Source organism: Scyliorhinus canicula, chromosome 4 (genome assembly GCF_902713615.1).
Source record: "Scyliorhinus canicula chromosome 4, sScyCan1.1, whole genome shotgun sequence".
NCBI lineage: Eukaryota > Metazoa > Chordata > Chondrichthyes > Carcharhiniformes > Scyliorhinidae > Scyliorhinus > Scyliorhinus canicula.
In genome coordinates, this window is record NC_052149.1 from 39,745,372 (window position 1) to 39,769,554 (window position 24,183).

Sequence of the window (24,183 nt, forward strand, 5' to 3'; positions counted from 1 at the left end):
ACTCTAGTCACATGCACCCTGTGCACCTTGAACTGAATCAGGCTTAACCTCGCGCATGAGAAGCTGAAATTGACCCTGTGAAGAGCCTTGCTTCACACTCTTCCCCCACCCCACCCCAAGACCAAACCCAGCTCACCCTCCCACTTCCTCTTTACTTCCTCCAACGATGTCTGCTCCATCGCCAATATCTGCCCACAAACATCTGAAATCTTACCGTCCCCAACTTGGTCAAGGGCAGGACTATATCCTTAAGCAAAGGCGATGGTACCTGGGAAAATGAAGGGAGCTCCTTGCGTAAAAAAAAGTGCGTCTCGAAGTACCCAAATACATTCCCTTTCGGGAGCTGGACCTTCTCTAACAATTTGTCTAGACTGGTGAATCTAACCCCCAGAAACATGTCTCTGAACCTCTCCAACCTCTCTCTCTACCATGCCCTAAACGTTGAATCTAAGCCAGATGGCACAAACCTATGGGGCGGGATTCTCCAAACCCCGGGCCGGGGAATCGTCGCAACCGCGCCACTCAGCCCCGACGCCGGCATGCAATTCTTCAAGGAGCGGAGAATTGGCACCATTTGCGCCGGTTACAGGTTGCTGTCCACGGCCGGGTCGCCGATTCTCCGGCCTTGATGCGCCGATCGGTCGCGCGGAAACAGCAGAGTCCCGTTGGCGCCATTCGCAGCCAGCGGGAACTCGGCGCGCAGAGTCGGGGGGGGGGGGGGGGGGGCAGCCTGTCGGAGGGGGGCTCCGATGGGGGTCTGGCCCGCAATCGGGGCCCACCGATCGGCGGGCCGGCCCCTCCAGCCCCTGCCCTATTTTGTTACAGGGCCAGCCCCTGAACCCCCATGGCATGTTGCGTCAGGGCCAGCACGTTGAGGAAGTCCCCCAAGCTTGCGTGGGTTGGCGTGGCGCCCAGTTGGCGCTGGGAAGGGAGGCTGGAGCGACATGAAACGCTCCAGTGTGGGGGCCAGAATCGGTAATGCCCTGCGCCCGTTTAGCGCCGTTGTGAAACGCGACGGCATTCATGACAGCGCGGACACTCTGCCTCCATTTCGGCGAATCCCGCCCATGGTTCCTGCGAAATCGAAGCCAACATGGTTCAACAACTGGTTCCAAATCCTCAAAGTAGCTATCACCACCAGTCCCGAAGAGAATCTAGCAGAGGAAAAGAGGAGTGGTGCCATAACCAGGGCCCTCAGATTTGACCCTATCGACGACACCTCGTCCATCCATTCCCATATGGAGTCCAGATCCTTGAATCAACCCCGCACCGTATCAATATTTGCCGCCCAGTAATAGCACAACAGATGAGGTAATGCTACCACCTCCTAATTGCATATCCCTTTGTAAAAATGTCCTACGAATCCGAGGGGTCTTACCAGCCCAAACAAAAGCAGTTATTAATTTGTGAACGCTGCAAATGAAAGACTGGAATACACTGGAACCAAAACCGTGGGAGAATATTCACCTTCACTGTCTGTACCCTTCCCACTAAGGTTAGAGGAAGGACATTCCACCCTTTCAATTCGGCCTTCAACCCACCCACCAGACTAGCAAAGTTAAATTCATGAAGCGTGGCCCAATCATGGGCCACCCAGATACCGGAAGCTAGTCTTGGCTGGACGGGGCGGCAGCTCCCCAGATCAACTACCCTCTGTGGGGGGTTTACCGGGGAAAAAAAAAATCATTCTTGCCCAGATTTAGCTTATGCCCTGAGAAGGAGCCAAACTTCCTGAGCAGCTCCATTATCTCTACTACATTGGAGAGTGGGTCTGTAATATTTAATAACTGATCATCCGCTTATAAGGACAGCCTAATTATCCCTCCCGCCATGCTGTAATGCCCCTCCATCTGGTAGACTATCTCAGCGCAATGGCCACCGGCGACAAAAGCGGAGACGAGCACCCCTGCCTTGTACACCTGTTCAGTTGAAAGTATCCCGAGCTCAGGGCATTAGTATGCACGCTCGCGGTCGGGGCCCTGTACAAAAGCCTAATCCATGAAACAAATTTTGGCCCGAAGCCAAACCGCCCCAGGATCTCAAAGAGGAATCCCCACTCAACCCTATCGAACGCCTTCTCCGCATTAAAATAATTACCTCTGGCTCAGTCCCTAATGAGAGCGACAATGCAACATTTTACAATCTCCTAATATTGACCGTCAACTGCCGCCCCTAACAAATCCAGTCTGCTCCTCTGAAGTCACACCCGATAGGCAGGGCTCCAAACGCATTGTCAGCACCTTGGCTAATAACTTCGGGGACACGGAATCATTAAACGTGTCCAGCAGAAGCGGGACCAACTGACCAGAAAATTGTTTGGAAAATTCAATGGGGAACCGATCTGGACCTGGTGCTTTGCCCGCCTGCATTATCTGATAGAACTCATGATCTCCTCCTGCTCCACCTCCGAGAAAGTCAACCCATCCAAAAATTGCCGCATTGATGAACCCTCCTCCGGGGGCTCTGACTCATAAACCCATGATGCGATCAAGTATGGAGTCAACTTGTCACTGCCTCTCCACCTTCTCATTTATCCCTAAGCATCTTAAAAGAGATTATATCTCCCCCCCACTCCCCTAACCACTGCCTCCAGGACCTTCCAGAGCTTGGAAGGTGACTGCCTCATTTCTTTTGAACTCAACGTACATCCCATTGGCAGAGGATACCTGCTCACAGAATGTTTTATTCGTGAGAAATGCCGTGACCAATCTCCATGGGGTACGCTGAGAGCAACCCGGCTCCAGAGCAGAGCATGATCCGATATAACAATCACCGTGTACTCCCCCACCCCACCCCAGGGAGAAGAGACCGAGCCGCCACAAAGAAACCAATCAGGAAGTAGACGCAATGGACATGAGAAAAAAAAGAAAGCTCCTTATCGCTCGGAAACTTAAACCTCTGGCGGCACGGTGGCGAAGTGGTTAGCACTGCTGCCTCACGACAACGAGGACCCGAATTCGATCCCGGCTCCGAATCACTATCCGTGTGGAGTTTGCACATTCTCCCCGTGTTTACATGGGTTTCACCCCCACAACCAAAGATGTGCAGGATAGGTGGATTGGCCACACTAAATTGCCCCTTAATTGGAAAATCTCTCTCTCTCTCTTCCCCCCGCAGTAATTAGCCGTTGTGAATCAAGGTCTGGGATAGAAGCCAATACCTTATTAATGAATGCCGTGTCATTCCAGTTGGTGCATACACATTGACGAACACCAACGGCATGCCTGCCAATTACCCACTAATGATTACGTACCTCCCACTTGGGGTCTGCCAATATATTACCCACAGAGAAAGCCACCGTCTTATTAATCAATACAGCGGCCTTCTGCACCCTACATACAAGTGACATACCTGCTCCACCCATCCTTTCCGCAACCTTGATTGATCCTTCTTACTCAAATGGTCTCCTGTTTAAAACAAAAACAAATCAACCTTCAAACTTCTCAAGTGCGCAAACATCCGGGATTTTTTTTTACTGGGCCACGTAAACCACTCACGTTCCAAGTTACCAACCGGATTGGGGGCTCCCACCCCCATTCCCCCCCCCCCCCCCCCCCCCCCAAACCCAGAATCAGCTATAACCCCCCCCCTTTCCAAGAGGCAATCCAGCTGTGCCCCCACCTGCGCCAGCTCCTGGCCCACCCAAGATGGCTGCCACATCCCAGAGAAAGCCAATTCAAAAAAAAAGAATTGTCACCGTCAGGAATCCACCCCACCCCGTATCAACCCACCCTGGAGACCACACAAACAACTGTCAAAAGAACAAAAGCCCTGTCCCCAAACCCAAACAAAACAGAAGCAAAAAGCCTAAGCTCATTAGCTTTTTTAAAAAAACATCCCATGCTAACAAGCTGCAGACATTTCCCTCTTCCCCGCTCCCATTAACTAGCTACGCTGCTAGCAGGTTGTCCCTCGCACAGGGTAGTAATTAAAGTCAATGCAACATTATATGAACGATCAACGCCCACCCCCAAACAATAATACAGAACACGAGAGGAAAATCAACACTCAGCTCCCCACCCTCAAAAAGAAAATTCAACAGTGCAATATACAAACCCCAACTTTGCCCAGAGTAAATACCCACCAACAAACCCAGGCACAGCCCCAAGCCCGCTCCTAGATTACAAAGATCCCCCCAAAAACAGATGAACTTGACAATGTACAAACAAGGGCGGCAAGGTGCCTTAGTGGTTAGCACTGCTGCCTCACAGCGCTAAGGATCCGGGTTCGATCCCAGCCTTGAGTCACTGTCCATATGGAATTTGCACATTCTACCCGTGTCTGCATGGGTCTCACCCCCACAGCCCAAAGATGTGCAGACTAGGTGAATTGGCCATGCTAAATTGCCCTTAATTGGAAAAAAACGAATTAGGTGCTCTAAATTTATTTTGAAAGACAATGTACAAACAATAAACTCCATCATCCGCAAGCACTTTAGTTCACCCCCAGTCCCTGCTTCTTGACAAGCTTATTTGCATCCTCCGTCACATCAAAATAATAGTCTCTGCCCTTGAAGGTTACCCAAAGAGGAGGTGGAGGCACCACTCAAACTTCACGTTGCTCTTGTACAACATGACCGTGGCCTTACTTAGTGCTGCATGCCTCGTCACCAGTTCTTCCCCAACATCTTGGTATATTCTGATGGCATGGCCCTCCCACCTACAGTCTCGACGATGCTTTGTCCACCTCCGGACCCGCTCCGTATCGAGGTGTCAATGAAAGCTGCCCATGATCTCCCAAGGTGGCTCCCCAGATCTGGGCTTATGTTTCAGCGATCTAAGGGCCCGGTCCAACTCAAGAGGGTTTGGAAAGATCCCCCCCACCAACTTTCTCCACATCTTGGACATATAGTTTGTGGAGTTGGAGCTCTCCAGCAGACCAACAATCCTTACGTTTTGGCATCTGGAGCAGTTCCCCAGATCGTCAACCGTGGCCTTTTCCACTCTAGCTCCTCGGCCCACACTGCCATCTCTGTCTCTGGGGTGAAAATCCGATCACTATGGTCAGAGAGCACCACCTCCACTTCTGTGTCGTCGACCCTTGTATCTCTATCCACCGGTGCATCTTGTCTATGGCTGCCCAATTTGGGGCCAAAGACCTCTCGATTGCCCTCTCCAGATCCTCAGCGACCGCCTGCCGCTGCTTCTTAAATGAATCGGTCAAGAAGCTAACCAACTTCTCAGTCGTCCAATGAGGGGCCACCAGAGGCCACCACCATGTTCCCCCTGCTGAGGCTCGAGGAGCTTTTGACTCTGAAAACGATCCCTTGCCTGACTTCTGCTTTGTGCTACTTTTACTGGACATTACTCAAACAAGGGGATCTTATTCCATCAAACCACCAATTTCCTCCAAAAGAAATAGCCCATAAATCGGGCAGAAAAAAAATCAAGTACCTTGGCGGGAGCCACCACATATGCGACGGTTTACCATATAGCCACCACCAGAAGTCAAAAGGGATGGAATTTAAAAATAAGAGTTAAAAATAAGATAAAGATCAAGTAATAAGCTGAGACATTTGCCTTATTGCCATATGGATTCAATGAGATGGGTATTAAAGCTGAAAAGCAAACCTCAAAAATGTTTCTATTAAGTAATTTATTTGAAGCATTTCATATATCCAACAGATTTAATTCAACAATTCACACAATTATTTTAATTAGCAGTCTTGATCCCACACACATGAAACCAATATCTAAATTCACAATTATTATACTGAAAAACATATTTGTTAAAAATTATTTATTTTCACACTGGCTTGGCTTGACTCTAGTTTAATTCGGTACAATTTTTACACTCTGATTTCTGCTAATCATTCTCTACATCCTCAGTGTTACTCTCAAAATCTCCAAGATCAAAATCTACATCTATTTCTCAATGTTTGTTAATACTTTGAATATTTTATCATCTGTGTCAAAGGCACCATTTGTACTATCAGTCTGTATATTTTCAGTGTTACTGTCTGCATTCATTATTTCTTGAAACATTAAATATTTCATGATAGGCCACATTAGAAGTTCTTCCTTTTTAAATCAAAATAGAGATTCCTAGGCTATCCTAGTCAACTGTTTATATTTTGTAATGTTTTCAAGAATGGTTTTCATTCTGTTGTTTCTCTAAGAAGAATATTCATTGGGTCAGTGGGGCTCACTTAAGGGTGGCAATTATTCATTACCATTCGTGCAAAACATTGAAGGTGGCTCTTGTTTCCCTCTTTGTTGCACCACAATATTCACATCCCTCTGATCTACTGCCAGTGTCAAGTTCTGAGTCTATCTCATAATTATGATGAGGTCACAGATGAAAGTTTCATTAAAAAGTCTTAGTTTCTTACTTGCAGAATTGGTGGTTCTTGCATCCTGTTGCTCTTTGTCAACTTCTTGCCTTCTTGCACTAGCCTCTTCATCTTCCCTTTCTCTAATTGCTGCCTCCCGATTTCTGTCAAGGGTGTGTTCTGGTCTCTTTATCTTCACCTGATCTGCATGCTGCCTGTCACTTTTCTTCGCCAAGTAATAATGTGTAGTGGTTCAAAACATAACTTACATGAAATAAATAAAATGAGAAAAAAATAAAATATTAAGGGACATTAGGAATTTAAGACATAAATTTGTCAGATTCCTTCTTGGTATAAATGATTAGAGTTGGTTAAATCATGTTTGAATTACAGTGTCAGCAGGGTCACAGTGGTAAACAGGACCATGGGATCCCTTGCTAGGAGGCCAAAGCCGTCTGCTAGGTGGAGTTAGATGTCAACTGCGCTGAGACATGCCCCTTAGCCCAAGGTATTATCCCACCAAGTTTAGTTGAGGTTGGTCCATGAACCTCAGAGGAGTTTGCCAACTAACAGACATTAGGCAGACAATTCATTTCTTTTTACTTAGATTTCCTGCATCTGTCATATTGTGCTCTTGCAGAATGTGGTTCATTTACATTGAAAGACCTTCAAAAGTACATTTTAATGATGCCTGCTACCAACTGAGTCTCTTGTAACTTACCTTAAAGCATTACTATAATGACATCATTGAAAGTACAATAACCTATTACTTTCTGTTTGGAATACGGCAGTATTATGGTATTTCAGTAACTACGATGGAATACGGTTTGATTTTTGTTGCAGATTCTTAATTTGTGGAACCATGTTGCAATGAGGTGCCAATGAATGGTTCAGTACCATATTGTGGTAATTACTGATTTTCTTTTTCAGGTATCCTAGAATGCACATAAAAACTGCACTTGTGGATGCCCATCTGTACTGCATGAAAAAATGGGTTCTGGACTTCCTGGTGGAAAACAAGTAAGGGATTATAATACCATTACTGCACAAATAGCTCTGTGATGTGCTCTGAAAATTGGGTATAAATTTCCCTGGTATTCAAAATACTCACCTAATCGAAAGCTAAAAAATGTCACAGGTGAAGATCAGGGGCAGGAAATAGATTTTAAATGTATAGATTGAAATTATGGTCAAAATGTAATCCTGTACATAAATTTTAATATAGTGAGGTAATGTTCATGCTTACAAAAGATTGTGTTTGTTCTTTAGTTTTCCAGTAGCTGTGGGAAATGGTGTTGTCCTGCCAGCCCAGTTACATTTTCAACTTGTGTACCAGGACATTAAAGCAAACCCTGATATTACAGTAATAGTGTCATCGGTAGCTTTGTCACAATAATGACCATGTGAAACTAAAAGAACTGGGCACAGCTCCCAGTTCAGAAATTTATGAATTAAAGCCCCACTTCATGGCTTGATTGCAAGAGTGTTGTACCCACAGAGACATTGTTATACCAGTGTCCTATCAGAATCTTTAGTTGGGCATAAAAGATTAAATTGAACTTTTTTTAAAAAATTGCATGATTGATTATTTTCAGGAGTCATAACTGACACACTGGCATCTATACTGTTCGTTTGTGCAAGCTTCTGTAGCTTTGAAACAAGTGGAAGACCCCAGATGATCAGTCAGTTGAGACAAGCCAACCTTTGATTTGCATCTTCGGCTATTAACAAAGATCATTTTCAATCACTGTTGAGAACTATCTCTTCCGTGTGAAATAAATAAATTCTAGGGGCTAAGACTTTACCCTGATTATTTTTTTTTATATATAAATATTTTATTGAGGTATTTATGGTTTTACAACAACAACAAAATAAACAATGTACATGAGTTTATAAACATAGTGCAAAAGCCGTCTTCCTCCCTTACAGGTCCCACCTTTACTAACCCCCCACTCTAAACTAAGCTAACCCCCCCCCCCCTGTTTCTGCTGACAGTTCATTTTACGCAAAGAAGTCGGCAAACAGCTGCCACCCCCTGCCAGAACCCTCTAAGCTTCAGGCATGTCCAGAACATGTGAACGTGGTTCGCTGGTCCTCCCGCACATTTTGCACACCTGTCTTCCACCCCAAAGAACCTGCTCATCCGGGCCACTGTCATGTGAACCTGGTGAACGACCTTGAATTGTATCAGGCTGCGCCGGTGCATATTGTGAACGCATTGACCCTACTCAACACGTCCGCCCAGAGACCATCTTCTATCTCTCCTCCCAACACCTCTTCCCACTTGCGCTTCAGCTCCTCAGTCTATGTCCCCTCCGACCCTATGAGTTCCTTGTAAATGTCAGAGACTGTTCCTTCTCCCACCCATAGTCTAGAAACTACCCTGTCCTGTATCCCCTTTGGTGGTAGGAGCAGGAAGGTTGATACCTGCCTACGTAGGATGTCCCGCACCTGCAGGAACCTAAATTTGTTTCCCCTCGCCAATCTAAATTTCTCCTCCAGCTCCCTCAGGCTAGGAAAGCTCCCCTCTGTAAACATATCCCCCATCCTCTCAATCCCAGCTCTCTGCCATCTCCGAAACCCTCTATCCATCCTTCCCGGGGCAAACCGATGATTATTACAGATTGGAGATCACACCGATGCTCCCTCCGCTCCCACGCGTCTCCTCCATTACCCTCGGGGCCGCCACCACCACGGGGCTGGTGGAGTACCGTGCCAGCGGGAACGGCAAAGGTGCTGTTATCACGCCCCTAAGCTGGTGCCCTTGCATGAGGCAGCCTCCACACGCTCCCATACCGACCCCCCCCCCACCACCCACTTCCTGATCATGTCTATGTACGCCGCCCAATAATAATTACTGAAGTTCGGCAGCTCCAGCCGCCCTCCCCCCGGCTCCGCTCAAGCATCCCCTTTTTTACTCGCGGGGTCTTGCTTACCTTATTGACCCGTTTCAAAAAGGACAGTGGAATAAAGATGGGGAGACACTGAAACACAAACAGGAATCTTGGGAGGACCGTCATTTTCACCGTCTGCACCCTCCCAGTTAGTGACAACGGAAGCGCATCCCATCTCCGAAAATCGTCCTTCATTTGGTCCACTAGTCGGGCCAGATTAAACTTGTGCAGCCGTTCCCATTCCCGTGGCACCTGGATGCCTAGGTACCGAAAGCTTCCCCTTACCACTCTAAACGGCAGTTCCCCCAGTCGCCTCTGCTGCCCCCTTGCCTGGACCGCAAACATCTAATTTTTCCCCATATTTAGTTTGTACCCTGAAAACCGTCCGAAATCCCCCAGAATCCTCATAATTTCTTCCATCCCCTCTAATGGGTCCGATACATATAGCGCCACTGTGCTGCCCCAACAGACTTTAAGATAATTGTAATTCAAAAGGTAAGTTGTGATTTCTGGATAAAGAAGAGTAAAAGGGTGAGAGTCATAAAACTACCAGTGATCCTACCTACCTATGGAACTGGAGACATGACACGCAGAAAAGGATATAAGTTATTCGTGTGGTTTCCCAGAATTGAAGGAAGCTTTGGAATTAAAAGGTACAGTTTAGGGGCTGGTTTAGCTCACAAGGCTAAATCGCTGGCTTATAAAGCAGACCAAGCAGGCCAGCAGCACGGTTCGATTCCCGTACCAGCCTCCCCAGACAGGCGCCGGAATGTGGCGACTAGGGGCTTTTCACAGTAACTTCATCGAAGCCTACTCGTGACAATAAGCGATTTTCATTTCATTTCATTCATTCAGTTACATTTTTACCTGGGAACAGGCTATGTGTGTCACATTTCCATGGAGATGGGTGAAGGTTAATGAGATTCTTTGTTTTGAGTTATCTCTTGTGAATTCAATTAGGGTAAAACTGAGAGACTGTGCCAGCTTTGGGTCTTGTGCAGCTTGTAGCTCCTTGCAAGTTGAGATATAATGCCGGACCTCTGCATGAAGTGGAGTAAATGTTAGATCTGTGATCCATGATGCAGGAAAAGTGAATGAACATTCAAGATTTTGTAATGTAAGGAAACTTTTGGGAAATGGAAAGTAGAACTGAGTTTGTAGCAAAAAGTCTTTATAAACTTTAGCATTAAGTTAATAGAGTTTACTTTGTTTAATTCTTTTTGATGTACAGTAATGTTTGCTTTGGATTATAAACATAAGTCCATGGAATCCCTACAGTGCAGAAGGAGGCCATTCAGCCTCGTGTCTACACTGATCCTCTGAAAGAGCACTCTACTTAGGCCCACTGCCCACCATATCCCTGCAACCCTGTAACCTAACCCACATATCTTCAGACATGAAAGTGCAATTTAGCATGGTCAATCCGCCTAACCTGCACATCTTTGGACTGTGGGATAACTTCCCTCCTCTTTGAAATTGTGCCTTAGAACATTTACAACCATCTGGGAAGACAGATGGGGCCTAGGTTTGATGTCTCTCCTCAAAGATGGAAAGAAAGAACTTGCATTTGTGTAACGTCTCTCACCGCTCACCATTGTAATCTAAAGAAGCAAGTTTCAATCATCCAGCGAGTTATTTCCAGTTCTTCAGCCATATTTTAAAAATTAATTTATGGGATGTAGACGTCACTGGCTAGGCCAGCATTCATTGCTCATCCCTAATTGCCCATTAAGATGGTTGTGAACTGCCTTCTTGAAATGCTGCGGTCTCTGTGTGTGGTGTAGGCACGCCCACAGTGCTTTAGGGAGGGAGTTCCAGGATTTTCAACCAATGGCTGTGAAGGAACAACGACGTATTTTCATGTCAGGATGGTGAGTGAATTGGGGAGGAACCTCCAGGGGATCGTGTTTCTATATGTCTGCTGCCCTTGTCCTTTCAGATGGTAGTAGTCATGGCTTTGGAAGGTGCTGCCTAAGGAGCCTTGGTGAGTTCTTACAGTGCATCTTGTAGTTATACACACTGCTGCTACTGTGCGCCGGTGGTGGGGGAATGATTGTTTGTGAAAGAGGTGCCAATCAATTAGGCTCCTTTGTCCTGGATGGTGTTGAACTTCTTTTGGAACTGCACTCATCCAACTAAGTTGCTGTTTGTCATTTTTATAAATGACCTGGAGGAGGGCGTAGAAGGATGGGTGAGTAAATTTGCAGATGCCACTAAAGTCGGTGGAGTTGTGGACAGTGCGGAAGGATGTTACAAGTTACAGAGGGACATAGATAAGCTGCAGAGCTGGGCTGACAGGTGGCAAATGGAGTTTAATGCGGAAAAGTATGAGGTGATTCATTTTGGAAGGAATAACAGGAAGACAGAGTACTGGGCTAATGGTAAGATTCTTGGTAGTGTGGACGAGCAGAGAGATTTCGGTGTCCATGTACATAGATCCCTGAAAGTTGCCACCCAGGTTGAGAGGGTTGTTAAGAAGGCGTACGGTGTGTTAGCGTTTATTGGTAGAGGAATTGAGTTTCGGAGCCATGAGGTCGTGTTGCAATTGTACAAAACTCTGGTGTGGCCGCATTTGGAGTTTTGCGTGCAGTTCTAGTCGCCGCATTATAGGAAGGATGTGGAAGCATTGGAAAGGGTGCAGAGGAGATTTACCAGGATGTTGCCTGGTATGGAGGGAAGATCTTATGAGGAAAGGCTGAGGGATTTAAGGCTGTTTTCGTTAGAGAGAAGAAGGTTAAGATGTGACTTCATTGAGGCATACAAGGTGATCAGAGGATTAGATAGGGTGGACAGTGAGAGCCTTTTTCCTCGGATGGTGATGTCTAGCACGAAGGGACATAGCTTTAAATTGGGGGGAGATAGATATAGGACAGATGTCAGAGGTAGGTTCTTTACTCAGAGAGTAGTAAGGGCATGGAATGCCCTGCCTGCAACAGTAGTGGACTCGCCAACACTAAGGGCATTCAAATGGTCATTGGATAGACATATGGACGATAAGGGAATAGTGTAGATGGGCTTTAGAGGGGTTTCACAGGTCAGCGCAGCATCGAGGGCCGAAGGGCCTGTACTGCAATGTAATGTTTTATGTTCTATGTCCTAAGTGGAGAGTATTCCATCACACTTCTGACTTACACCTTGTAGATGGTTGACAGGCTTTCGGGATTCGGGAGGTGAGATAATCGGCACAAGATTCCGAGCATCTGACCTGTAAGTTCGGTTTCTGGTCAATAATAACCCCCAGGTTGTTGATAGTGGGGGATTCGATGATGGTACTGCCATTGATTCTCATGGGATGATGGTTTGATTTTGTCGCATTGGAGATGGTCATTGCCTGGCACTTGTGTATCGTGAATGTTACTTGCCACTAGAATATTTTGTAGGTTTTGCTGCATTTGAACGTGGACTGCTTCAGGTCAGAGGAGTCAGGAATGATGCTGAACATTGTGCAATCATCAGCAAACATCCCCACTTCTGACCTTACGATGGAAGGAAGGTCACTAATGAAGCACTTAAAGAAGGCTGGATCTAGGACACTGCCCTGAGGAACTCCTGCACTGATGTTCTGGAGCTGGTATGACTGGCACTCAATAGCCGCAATCTTCATCCTTTGTGCTAGGCATGACTCCAACCTGCAAAGAGGTTTTTCCCCACGATTATCATTGGCTCCAGTTTTGTTAGGGCTTCTTGATGCCAACTCAGTCAACTGCTGCCTTGAAGTCCCTCTGCAGCTTCCTCATCTGCGCCCGGTCCTCTTCCAAGGACTGTACAAATGCCCCCTCTCCCAGCAGCTTCTCCAACATTCGAGCAACATATACGCCGGCATCCGCTCCCTCGCTGCCCTCTGGCAGTCCCACGATCCTCAGATTTTGCCTGCAAGACGATTCTCCAGGTCCTCCACTTTCTCCTGCAGCCGCCTCTGGTGATCCCGGAGTGGGCAGCACGGTAACACAAGTGGCTCGCACTGTGGCGTCACAGCACCAGGGTCCCAGGTTCGATTCCCCGCTGGGTCACCGTCTGTGCAGAGTCTGAACGTTCTCCCTGTGTCTGCGTGGGTTTCCTCTGGGTGCTTCGGTTTCCTCCCACAGTCCAAAGACATGCAGGTTAGGTGGATTGGCCATGTTAAATTGCCCTTAGTGACCAAACAGTTTAGGAGGGGTTATTGGGTTACGGGGATAGGGTGGAAGTGAGAGCTTAACTGGTTCGGTGCAGACTCGAAGGGCCGAATGGCCTCCTGCATTGTAAGTTCTATGTTCTAGGATCTATAAATGCATTTCCCAGCATGGTGATGAGTGCAGGCAAACCATCTCTTGCCATTGTTCTATGTTCTACCCCTGTCTCCGCTGCCATCGTACTCCCTCACCGTCTCCTCCATATTCTGGATCGCCTGACTCTCGGCCTCCAGCCTTGCATCCATACGGTCAATTCCCGCCTTTATCGGGTCCTCCACCCTAGCCAGATCCTCCAGATTCTTCTTCCTCTGCTGGGTTAACTTCTCGTGAAGGAAGCCCACCAGTTGCTCCGTCAACCATTGAGAAGGTAGGATCGGTCCCTGACCCTCCACCATCTTCACCTGTGTCGCAGGCACATCTCCAGCTATTCGCAACTGATCCTTTTTTTTCCGGCCACTTCTGGTCCACGAATCCATCCACCGGTGGGACACTCCTCCTACCACCCCTCCTGCACCTTTTTAAATCAGCAAATCCACCCGTTAGCCAGGGAAAAGGCCCGAAAATTCCATGACGAGCGGGAGCCACCAAATGTGCGACCACTCACACCATGGCCGCCACACGGAAGTCCTGCCTTGATGTCAAGGGTAGTCACTCTCGACTCACCTTTGGAGTTTAGCTCTTGTCCTGTTTGGACTCGGGTTGAAATAAGGTTAGGAGCTGAATGACCTTGGCGGAACGAGTGCCAGAGAGCTAGCCATTGGTAAGCAAGTGCGGTGTGATGCCCCATTCTATCATTTTACTGTTAATCGAGAGTAGATTGATGAGGCGACCATTGACCGGGTTGGCTTTGTCCCGCTTTCAGTGTACAGGGAATACCTGAGCAATTTTCCACATTCTTTCTGTGTATGAATAGAAAAACATTTTAATCCATGAACTTTAGCATGCAACAGAGTGTTTATTGTTACAGACCTTTTGTCATAACAGTTTTCACAATCTCAGTTACTTGCAGTATGGACCTCATTCAGGCAATCCCTTAGCACAATAATCTATACGTGCAAGATTTGAGCTGCATCCATAACACTTTGTGACAAATCTAAATTTTTATGCCATGCAGAATTTTAAAAAAGGACCTAATTTCCATTTTGCATTTGCCGAAGCATTCCCGACAGCAGGAAAAGCACCTAATTAATCTCAGGTGTGTATTCTTGCGACAGTCGTATCCTATGGTCTAAAAGGTAAATGTCAGGTTGCACCAGTTTTCCATTAGCAACAAAATAATGCTTTGTGTATTTCGTTGGTACAATGCTCCTGTCCTCAATATACAGCATACCCTGTGTTGCGGACAGTGCAACAGGAATAAGGCTAGTAACACAAAGTTTAAGAATGGAGAAAGGCTGTTTGGGACAATAAATCAGTCACTTTGCATGATCTCAACCCTTCCACTTGCTCCCTCTATCCATTGATCCCATCACTCTTCTGAGATTCTCCTGCAGTAGCATATTGGAGCATACTACTCGCTTCAGTGTGGTAATTCCACAATCCCAAGATTGCGGAATAAGGACTTTGCCAGTTCCAAAATGTTTGTAATAATGAGATTTGACTGCATGTGCATATATTTCTGTACCCATTCCCAAATAAACATAATGAAAACAGAATCATATTACCATCATAGCTATAAAAAGCACATTGCTGAGAGAGAGCACAGGCGAACATTGTTGAACTTTATTTAACTTTTTTAAAAAACTGTATACTATTTTCTTAAACAGGTTTACTTAGTCCTACAAAAGGGTTCCTGTTTCTTTGAAACTGTCCAGTAAAGTATCTTTCCAAGTTTTTTTTTTCTGTTAATGTAAAATTGTAAGGAAATAAACTTAACTATACAAATATTTATTTAAATTCCAAGATTTTAGTAACAATAAAAGCAGTCAGAATGAAATATCTCTTTTAATAAGACCATACATACGGGTTGCAGATGGCAGGTAGGTATTCATGGTCTAAGCACTCAAATTTGTTTTTATTATTTCTTGAAATGCATCTTTTAGAATGCAGTGTTTGGACCACCAGGTCCAGCATCAGATTCTGCTAGACCTGCCATGGGCTTAAAGACCATGCCAGGAAACCTATGTGACATTTGTGATGTAAAGGAGCGTTGGAAAAGTTAATAATTTGGTCTGGACCCCACCTTAATATAAATCTAACTGGGCCTCCTTTTAAGGCATTCACACACAAGCACAGACCCAGCATGCATAAAAGATACATATTCAGAAGGGCTTGCTAATCTTTCACTCTCACTCAATGATGTGACTGTGATAGTGACAGGTTGTTTGGGAAAGATGAACATTATGGATTATGTAACATTATGTGCATTGTTGATGTACTTTTGTACTTGCAGGATGACCTAAACACATACTTTTTGACTGGGTATATAAATTGAAAATGCAATAGAAAGCTATCCGTCTTCCTTTTTTAAACTAAGGAATTACCACAGAAATGTCATGTTGCTGAGTTTGTGGTAGTTTCCGATATTGAGTTTAAAATATGGAAAACCAATGGCCGTTGATAATTAAAGTCTCTGAATCTGAGCCGTTAATATTAGAAATCACTTATTTGGTTTCTAATCTGTGCTGAATTAGCATGTTCATTTAGTCCACTGCAAATTACCCAGGGTTCCCACTTTGGTTACGATGTAAAGACAAGGAAACCAGGGATGAGACCACAGAGACTTTAGTCAGATAGATGGAGTCCATAGAAGTGGGGATAGTGCCACAGAACTGCTGTTGCTAAGGGAGATGGAACAAATCATGGGAACCATACACCAGTCAGCTTAATCTACATTAAAATAAAAGATAGAAGAGCATGTGCAGACAGAAAATATAATTTTTTTTAATACTCAGTAAATTCTGCAGGACTAAGTCATGCTTAACTAACCTGATCGAATCCTTTGAAAGGGTAACAGAAAGAGTAGACAAGATTAATGTGTTTATACTTGAATTTTCAAAAAAAAACCTTCGATAAGCTCCCGGAACAAGTAGCTGAATGAAAATCAAATTGGCCAAAAAGGTTTATAGCTAACACAGACAAAGATTGCAACTTAATACAGGACATTAGAAAACTTTCAAACTGAACAGTTGAGAAGCAAATAAAGATTGATACCTTTAACTGAGATAAATGTGGGGAGATGGGTGCATTTGGTAAGAAAATTCAAACATCACTTAAACCTTGGAAAATAAGAAACTAAATGGAGTGGAAGTTCAAAGGGATCTTGGGGATTCAAATTAACAACTCACAAAAGGCTGCATCTCAGATTATCAAAGCAATTCAAAATGCTAATGAAACACTGGGTTTTGCTTTTAGAGATATAGAATTCAAAAGTAGTGAAGTTCTGCTAAACTCATCCATGACTGGTCAGTCTGCACCTTGAGTGTTATGCACAGTTTTAGTCTCCTTAGTATAAAAAGGACATAGAAGCCCTAGAAAAAGTGCAAAAAAGATGGACAAAGTTGGGCCTTAAAAGCTACTTACTGATAAATCTAAGATGGAAAAAAGGAGAAATGTCTTTACTCAAGAGTGCTTGCAATGTGGAATCACCGGAAGTGGTTGTGGCAAATCGCTTGTCTAATTTTCTTTTGAAAGTATCTAAATACATGTAAAAAAGGAATAGAAAGATATTTTGAAAGGGAGATTAGGTGGATAGAGTGGGAGGAGACTTGCGTGAGTATAAATATCGGCATGCACTAAATGGGCCAAATACTTTATTCTGTGCTGTATCTTCTATAGTGCAATTCCAGCAGTTTGCATCAAATGGGTGCAAATATGGGTTGCAAAAAGATTTGTGCAATGTCCTTCAGTGAGCACATGCTGGTACTCACTTGACTCATGTAAATAGTATCTGCTTGGGAAAAGAGTCAGATAACAACGCATAAGACGGTACCTCGAAGAAGGAGTCAGAGCCTTCTCAGATGTATCTGCAGGTTATTGCTGAGTAAGTTCCGTTTTATAGAATTGTTAATGACTTTCATCACTTTGCTGATGATCAAGAATAGACTGATGGGGCGGTAATTGGCCGGGTTGGATTTGTCCTATTTCTTGCATTGTTGCTCAGGACATACCTGGGCAATTTTCCACATTGCCAGCTGGATGCCAGTGGTGTTGTAGCTGTACTGGAACTGGGGGGAGGGCGGGGGACCTCTGGAGGAGACCGAGCTCCTCCATCATTGAGGATGGGGATATTGTGGAGTGTCCTCCAGTGAGTTGTTTAGTTGTCCACCGCCATTCATGGCTGGATATGGCAGGACTGCAGAGCTTAGATCTGATCGGTTGGTTGTGGGATCGCTTAGCTCTGTCTATCACTTGCTGCTTATGCTGTTTGGCATGCAAGTTGTCCTGTATTGTAGCCTCACCAGGTTGACACCTCATTTTTAGGTATACCTTGTTGCTCCTGGCAAGCTCTCCTGCACTCTACATTGAAACAAGGTTGATCACCTGTAATGTTAGAGTGGGGAATATACAGCCCATGAGGTTACTAATTGTGATTGAGTACAATTCTGCTGCTGCTGATGGCCCACAGTGCCTCAAGGATGACCAGTCTTAAGATGCAAAATTGCTGAATTCCATACCTGCACATGATAACATTATGGGCGGGATATTTTGGCCATGCCTGCCGCAAGACCGCCACGGATGGGTGGAGACCATGTAAAGGTCCGTTGACCTCGGGCAGGAATTTCCGGTCTCCGCCCTATATATTTTTTTTTTAATAAACAATTTTATTGAGGTAGTTTTTGGCTTTATAAACAGTTACAGACATCATCAGAAAGGACATGACCCCCGCAAATCCCTCCCAGTACCCCCTCAGCTCAGGGCATGCCCAGAACATGTGAACATGGTTCGCTGGTCCTCCCGCGCACCTAGCGCATTTGTCCTCTATCCCGAAAAATTTGCTCATCCGAGCCACCGTCATATGGGCCCGGTGAACGACCTTAAATTGGATCAGCCCGAGCCTAGCACATGTCGCGGTCGAGTTTACCCTACTCAGGGCCTCTGCCCACAGCCCATCCTCCATTTCCCCGCCTATCTCCTTCTCCCATTTAAGTTTCAGTTCCTCTGTCTGGGACCCTTCCTCCCTCATGAGCACCTTATAAATACCCGAGACTCTACCCTCCCCTTCATCCCTCCCAGAGACTATTCTGTCTAGGATCCCCATTGGCGGGAGGCGCGGGAAAGATGGGACCTGTCTACGAACAAAGTCCCGCAACTGTAGGTATCTAAAATCATTTCCCCTTACCACCCCAAATTTCTCCTCCAAGCTCCTCAAACTCGCGAAGCTCCCTTCCAGGAACATATCACCCACCCTTCCCGCCCCTGCTCGCCGCCATACTCGGAACCCCCCATCCATACTGCCGGGGGCAAACCGATGGTTGTCGCAGATTGGCGCCCAGACAGACGCCCCCATCTCCCCCACATGCCTCCTCCACTGGCCCCATATCCGCAGGGTCGCCACCACTACCGGGCTGGTGGTGTACTTGGCCGGCGGCAGCGGTAGAGGAGCCGTGACCAGGGCTTCCAAACTGGAGCCCCTGCACGAAGCCGCCTCCACCCGCTCCCAAATAGACCCCGTACCCACCATCCACTTCCTTATCATAGCGATGTTGGCCGCCCAGTAATAATTGACCAGACTCGGCAAAGCCAGCCCTCCCTCGCTGCGGTTCCTCTCCAACATCGCCTTCTTCACCCGCGGAGACTTTCCCGCCCAGACAAAGCTCATGATCAGCCCGTTAACTCTTTTGAAGAAGGACTGTGGGATAAAGATCGGGAGGCACTGAAAAATAAACAAAAATCGAGGGAGGATTGTCATCTTTACAGTCTGCACCCTCCCTGCCAGCGACAGCGGGAGTGCATCCCATCTCCGAAACTCTCCCTTCATTTGCTCCACCACCCTGGCCAAATTTAACTTATGCAGCCTGCCCCAGTCTCGTGCCACCTGGATTCCCAAATACCGGAAATTTTCCTCAACCAGCCTAAACGGTAGCCCTCTCAATCTGTTCTCCTGGCCCCTTGCCTGGACCACAAACATTTCACTCTTGACCGTATTTAATTTGTATCCTGAGAACTGGCCGAACTCCCTCAGCATTCCCAGTATAGTTCCCATCCCGGCCACTGGGTCCGACACGTACAGGAGCAGGTCGTCTGCATAAAGAGAAACCCTGTGTTCAACCCCGCCCCTCGCCATCCTCTTCCAACCCTCTGCGGCTCTCAGCGCCATCGCCAGCGGCTCTATGGCCAGCGCAAACAGCAGCGGGGAGCGCCCTATATATTTTTAATTCAGTCTTTTCATTTCCGAATATACTTGCTATTTTCTGCAGTGTGCAAGTAACCGCAATTTTTTGAAAATTGCTTAATACAGATGTACAAATTAATGTTACAATCCCGGCGCTTTGATATAACCGACGTAAGTAAAGAATAGAGGAAGTAGTTTGTCAGTTCTTCTGTTACAGGGCATGTGAAAAATAAACAATGTTGAATAGATTCACAAAAGCATGTAGCGTTGGCAGCCCTTGACTGCAATAAATCTTTTCATTCACTTTCGTATTTTATTGGAACTTTGCTCTATTGTACACCTCTTGAATTATTTAGCCAACCTTTACAGATACTTCATATTTCCAGATTTATAAATAAAACCTGCATAATCCTTGTCCCATTTGAGCTTTGAATTTGGCTATTGCAAGTGGCCACTGTGTGCCAAAAAAAATGCAGTCTAAATTCAGCCCTTAATTTACATAGAAACGATAACTGCATTTGCTCAGTACTGCAGTGTGGCAAAAGACAGGTGGTTGTATTTGTTTACTACAACTAAAGCTTTACTATAGGCATTGGAAATCCAGCATGAAAATGCTGGAAAAAGTCAGCCGATCTGGCAGCATCTGGAGAGAGGAACAGCGTTGATGTTTCAGGCCTCTGACCTTTCATTTGAACATTCTGTTGGGAGAGCATCAACCTTAAATAATAATTGTTTCTCTGTTCCACAGATGCTGCCAAATGTGCTGAGTATTTCACACATATCGAACCATGACTTCCTGGCACCTCAGCGTTGCATTTGGGGGGGTAACAAAGATGCACTGGGGAATCCCTCTTGGAAGTTCCCACGCAATGGTTTACCCGGCAATTATCCAGAAGGGCTAACTTCCCCTGGACAATTGTGCTGGGCTGGGAACCATCCAACAAAGCAATTTAAATTGCTAACTTCGGATGATTCTACAGTTTTACCCTCATTATTACTGTGAAAGAGTTAGAAGGAAAAAAAGTACTTCTAACTTCAGAGTAACAGCACACCACAGACCCACCCCATCACCCCCACATCCCATGAACTTACCTTTTGAACTTACCTTCTCCCTTTCATGGTCCCATTAAACTCACCTGCTTTAAGTCAGCTTGTGCCATAAAACGGGCGTCTGCCCCCCTTCGCTATGCTCCTTTTACACCTCACGTTTGGAGCCCCTGAGCTTCTTCACCTGGCTTGAGTCAGGAAGGTCGTGTGAGACAATTGCTTTCAATTTCATGCGAAGGTATGTGGCAACCTGCCATTGATTGCCACCCTGAGGAAGTTACTGCTTTTGTGTCCTTTGACCATTGGGTCAAATTGCTCACACCACCCTTTACAGAAATGAGCTTCCTTTGTAATGTTTGGCCCTCTCCAGGTAATTTTTCAAGGAACCATTTGGTTGTTTAGATTTTCAGAAATGCATCGGGTCTCGCTATACGCGGATGATTTGCTCCTATACATTTCGGACCCTGTGGAGGGGATGGGGGAGGTTCTGTGGATCCTGAAGGATTTTGGTAGTTTTTCATTGTACAAACTGAACATGGGAAAGAGCGAGTTGTTTGTGACCTAGGCCAAGGGGCAGGAGGTGAGACTGAAAGAGCTGCCGCTCAGGATGGTAGAGAAAAGTTTTTGTTACCTGGGTATACAGGTGGCCAGGAAATGGGATGCCCTGCACAGGCTCAACCTGACCCCGTTGGTGGATCAAATGGAAGGGGACTTTAAAAGGTGGGATATGGTCCCGCTGTCACTGGCAGTGAGAGTGCAGACCGTGAAAATGACTGTCCTCCCCAGATTTTTGTTTGTCTTTCAGTGCCTCCCCATCTTCATCCCTAAGGCTTTTTTTAAGCGGGTGAGTAGGATCATTACGGGCTTTGTGTGGGCGAATAAAACCCTGTGAGTAAGGAGATTGCTGTTGGAACGCAGTTGGGGTGGGTTCGCGCTGCGGAACGTTCGCAACTATTACTGGATGGCCAATATAGCTATGATTAGGAAGTTTGGGGGGGGGGGGGGGGGTGGTCTGGGAGCTTTGATAACAGCTCCTTTGCCGTACTCGCCGACCCGTTACTCCACTAGTCCGGTGGTGGTGGTGGTGACACTGCGGATCTGTGGACAGTGGAGGAGGTACAAGAGGGTGGAGGGAGCGTCGGTCTGGACCCCGATATGCAACAATCACAGGTTTGTCTCTGGTAGGACGGATGGTGGGTTCCAGAGCTGGCAGAGGGCAGGCATCAGAAGGATGGGCGATCTGTTCATAGACGAAAGCTTTCCCAGTTTGAAGATGGTAGAGGACAAATTTAATCTGCTGCCAGGAAACGCCTTTAAATATCTGCAAGTACGAGCCTTCCTGAAAAAACAGGTAGTGGCCTTTCCGACGCTGCCGCCACTGGGGATACAGGACAGGGTGGTCTCCGGCACCTGGGTGGGGGAGGGGAGGGTGTCTACCAGGGACTACAGGAGGCGGAGGAAACCCCAGTGGAGGAGGGCAAGTGGGAGGAGGAGCTAGGTGAGGAGTTGGAAGTGGATCTGTGGGCAAAGGTCCTGGGCAGGGTTAATTCCTCCTTATCATGGGCTAGGCTCAGTCTAATTCAATTTAAGGTGGTCCACCGGGCACACATGACGGCAGCGAGAATGAGCAAGTTTTTGTGGGTAGAAGACAGTTGTATGAGGTGTAAGGGCAGCCCTGCAAACCATGTCCACATGCTTTGGGCATGCCCAGAGCTTAGAGAGTTCTGGCAAGGGTTCACGAGGGCAATGTCCAAGGTGCTTAACACACGGGTAGTGCCGAGTCCAGAGATAGTGATCTTTGGAGTGTCAGAAGACCCAGGAGTTCAGGGGGCGAAAGAGGCCGACCCGACGTCTTGGCCTTTGCCTCCCTAGTAGCCCGGAGACGGATTTTATTAATGTGGAGGGACTCGAAGCCCCCGAATGTAGAGACTTGGGTTACCGACATGGCTGGGTTTCTCAGCCTCGAGAAAATAAAGTTTGCCTTAAAAGGGTCTACGCTAGGGTTCTTTCGGAGGTGGCAGCCGTTCGTCGACTTTCTCGGGGAAAATTAAAATGTCAGCAGCAGCAGCAATCCATTGGGGGGGGAGGGAGTGCTTCATTGGGATGGTGTGGGAAGACTGGGTCGCATGGGGTAATGTCTATTTAATTATTGTATATTTTCTTTTTGCACTATGTCAATGTTCACTCTAGTTTGTTTTATTATGGTTACTACTGTTTTATTATAAAAAATTCTGCAAAACCTTAATAAAAATACTTTAAAAAAAAGATTTTCATAAATGGTTCTCCACAAAGACATAGACTGAAGGTTCATACTTATAATTCTCCAAGATTGATAAATTACTGAGCTTCCTTTCCTTTCTTTCCTTTCCTGACCATGTAGATCTGGTGCTTTAGAACAGCTGCCTGATGGCCCTTGATTTTGTCTGACCCCCAGCAGTGAGAACTGGCATCATATGGAACATGAGAGATAGTCAGAAGAACCTATAGATAAAGATCAATTTCAGATAAAATTCTACTGCCTAATCCAAGACTGCTGAGGGTAATGTAGTTCCCTCCCATCACCCCAGCTCAGATTAGTTAATTCAACAACATACAGGGTTCAAATCTCAGACCGTCTCGACCTTCATGGTTCACCTCTCACATTATATTTTCACACCATTGTGGAAGCACATAACCTGATCAAATTGGAAGTTTCAAATGTGCAAAACAAAAAGATTCATGGAAGTAAAATAGTGATCATATTTCTATTTGTAAGACACAACATAATTTATCAGGTGTAATGATATAGAAATAGGTCTGAAGACTAATCAGTTCAGAGCTCCATCCATTTTGTGCTTCGCACAATTTATACGGATGTTTCATATTGGCAGGAAACTACCACTTGAAACAAACAGGAGCTGCACTAACATTAAAACAATAGCAGATGTGGGCAGCATGGTGGCCTAGTGGTTAGCACAACCACCTCACGGCGCTGAGGTCCCAGGTTCGATCCCGGCTCTGGGTCACTGTCCGTGTGGAGTTTGCACATTCTCCCCGTGTCTGCGTGGGTTTCGCCCCCACAACCCAAAAATGTGCAGAGTAGGTGGATTGGCCACGCTAAATTGCCCCTTAATTAGAAAAAATAATTGGCTAATCTAAATTTATTTAAAGAAAAAAAAACAATAGCAGATGTCGCGTGGGATTTACTGACTGTTCACACCAGCGCAAAATTCTGGTCCCACACTGGCGCACGGGTTTCCAGGCAACGGGAAATCCCGTTGACAACAGCAGGACCAGTAGATCCCGCTGGCGGGCTGCCTCCGCTGCTGTGGGTTGTTATCATTACAATGCTCCCCACGCATATTCAGATTGCCAGCTGGAACTATGGATAGTTCTGCAAGTGCAGCTTACCCCAGTAGTCACATTGTTGTGAGTTCAAACCATAACTTGAGCATGTTATCCAGGTTGCCACTTTGATGTTGTAATGCGGGTGTGCTGCATTGTTGGAAATGAAAGATGCATTAAGTAAAATGATCTACAAAAATTCTG

The 24,183-nt window shown here is 46.1% G+C and overlaps 1 protein-coding gene across 1 annotated transcript in view; it reads left to right on the plus strand.

Annotated features, from left to right (window-relative positions):
- The window catches only part of eif2b3 (eukaryotic translation initiation factor 2B, subunit 3 gamma), a 161,885-nt gene that overhangs the window by 68,507 nt on the left and 69,195 nt on the right, over nt 1-24,183 (plus strand). The window contains exon 6 of the mRNA XM_038794088.1: nt 7,202-7,291. Coding sequence (XP_038650016.1) covers nt 7,202-7,291 — 90 coding nt within the window. The remainder of the gene's footprint in view (nt 1-7,201; nt 7,292-24,183) is intronic.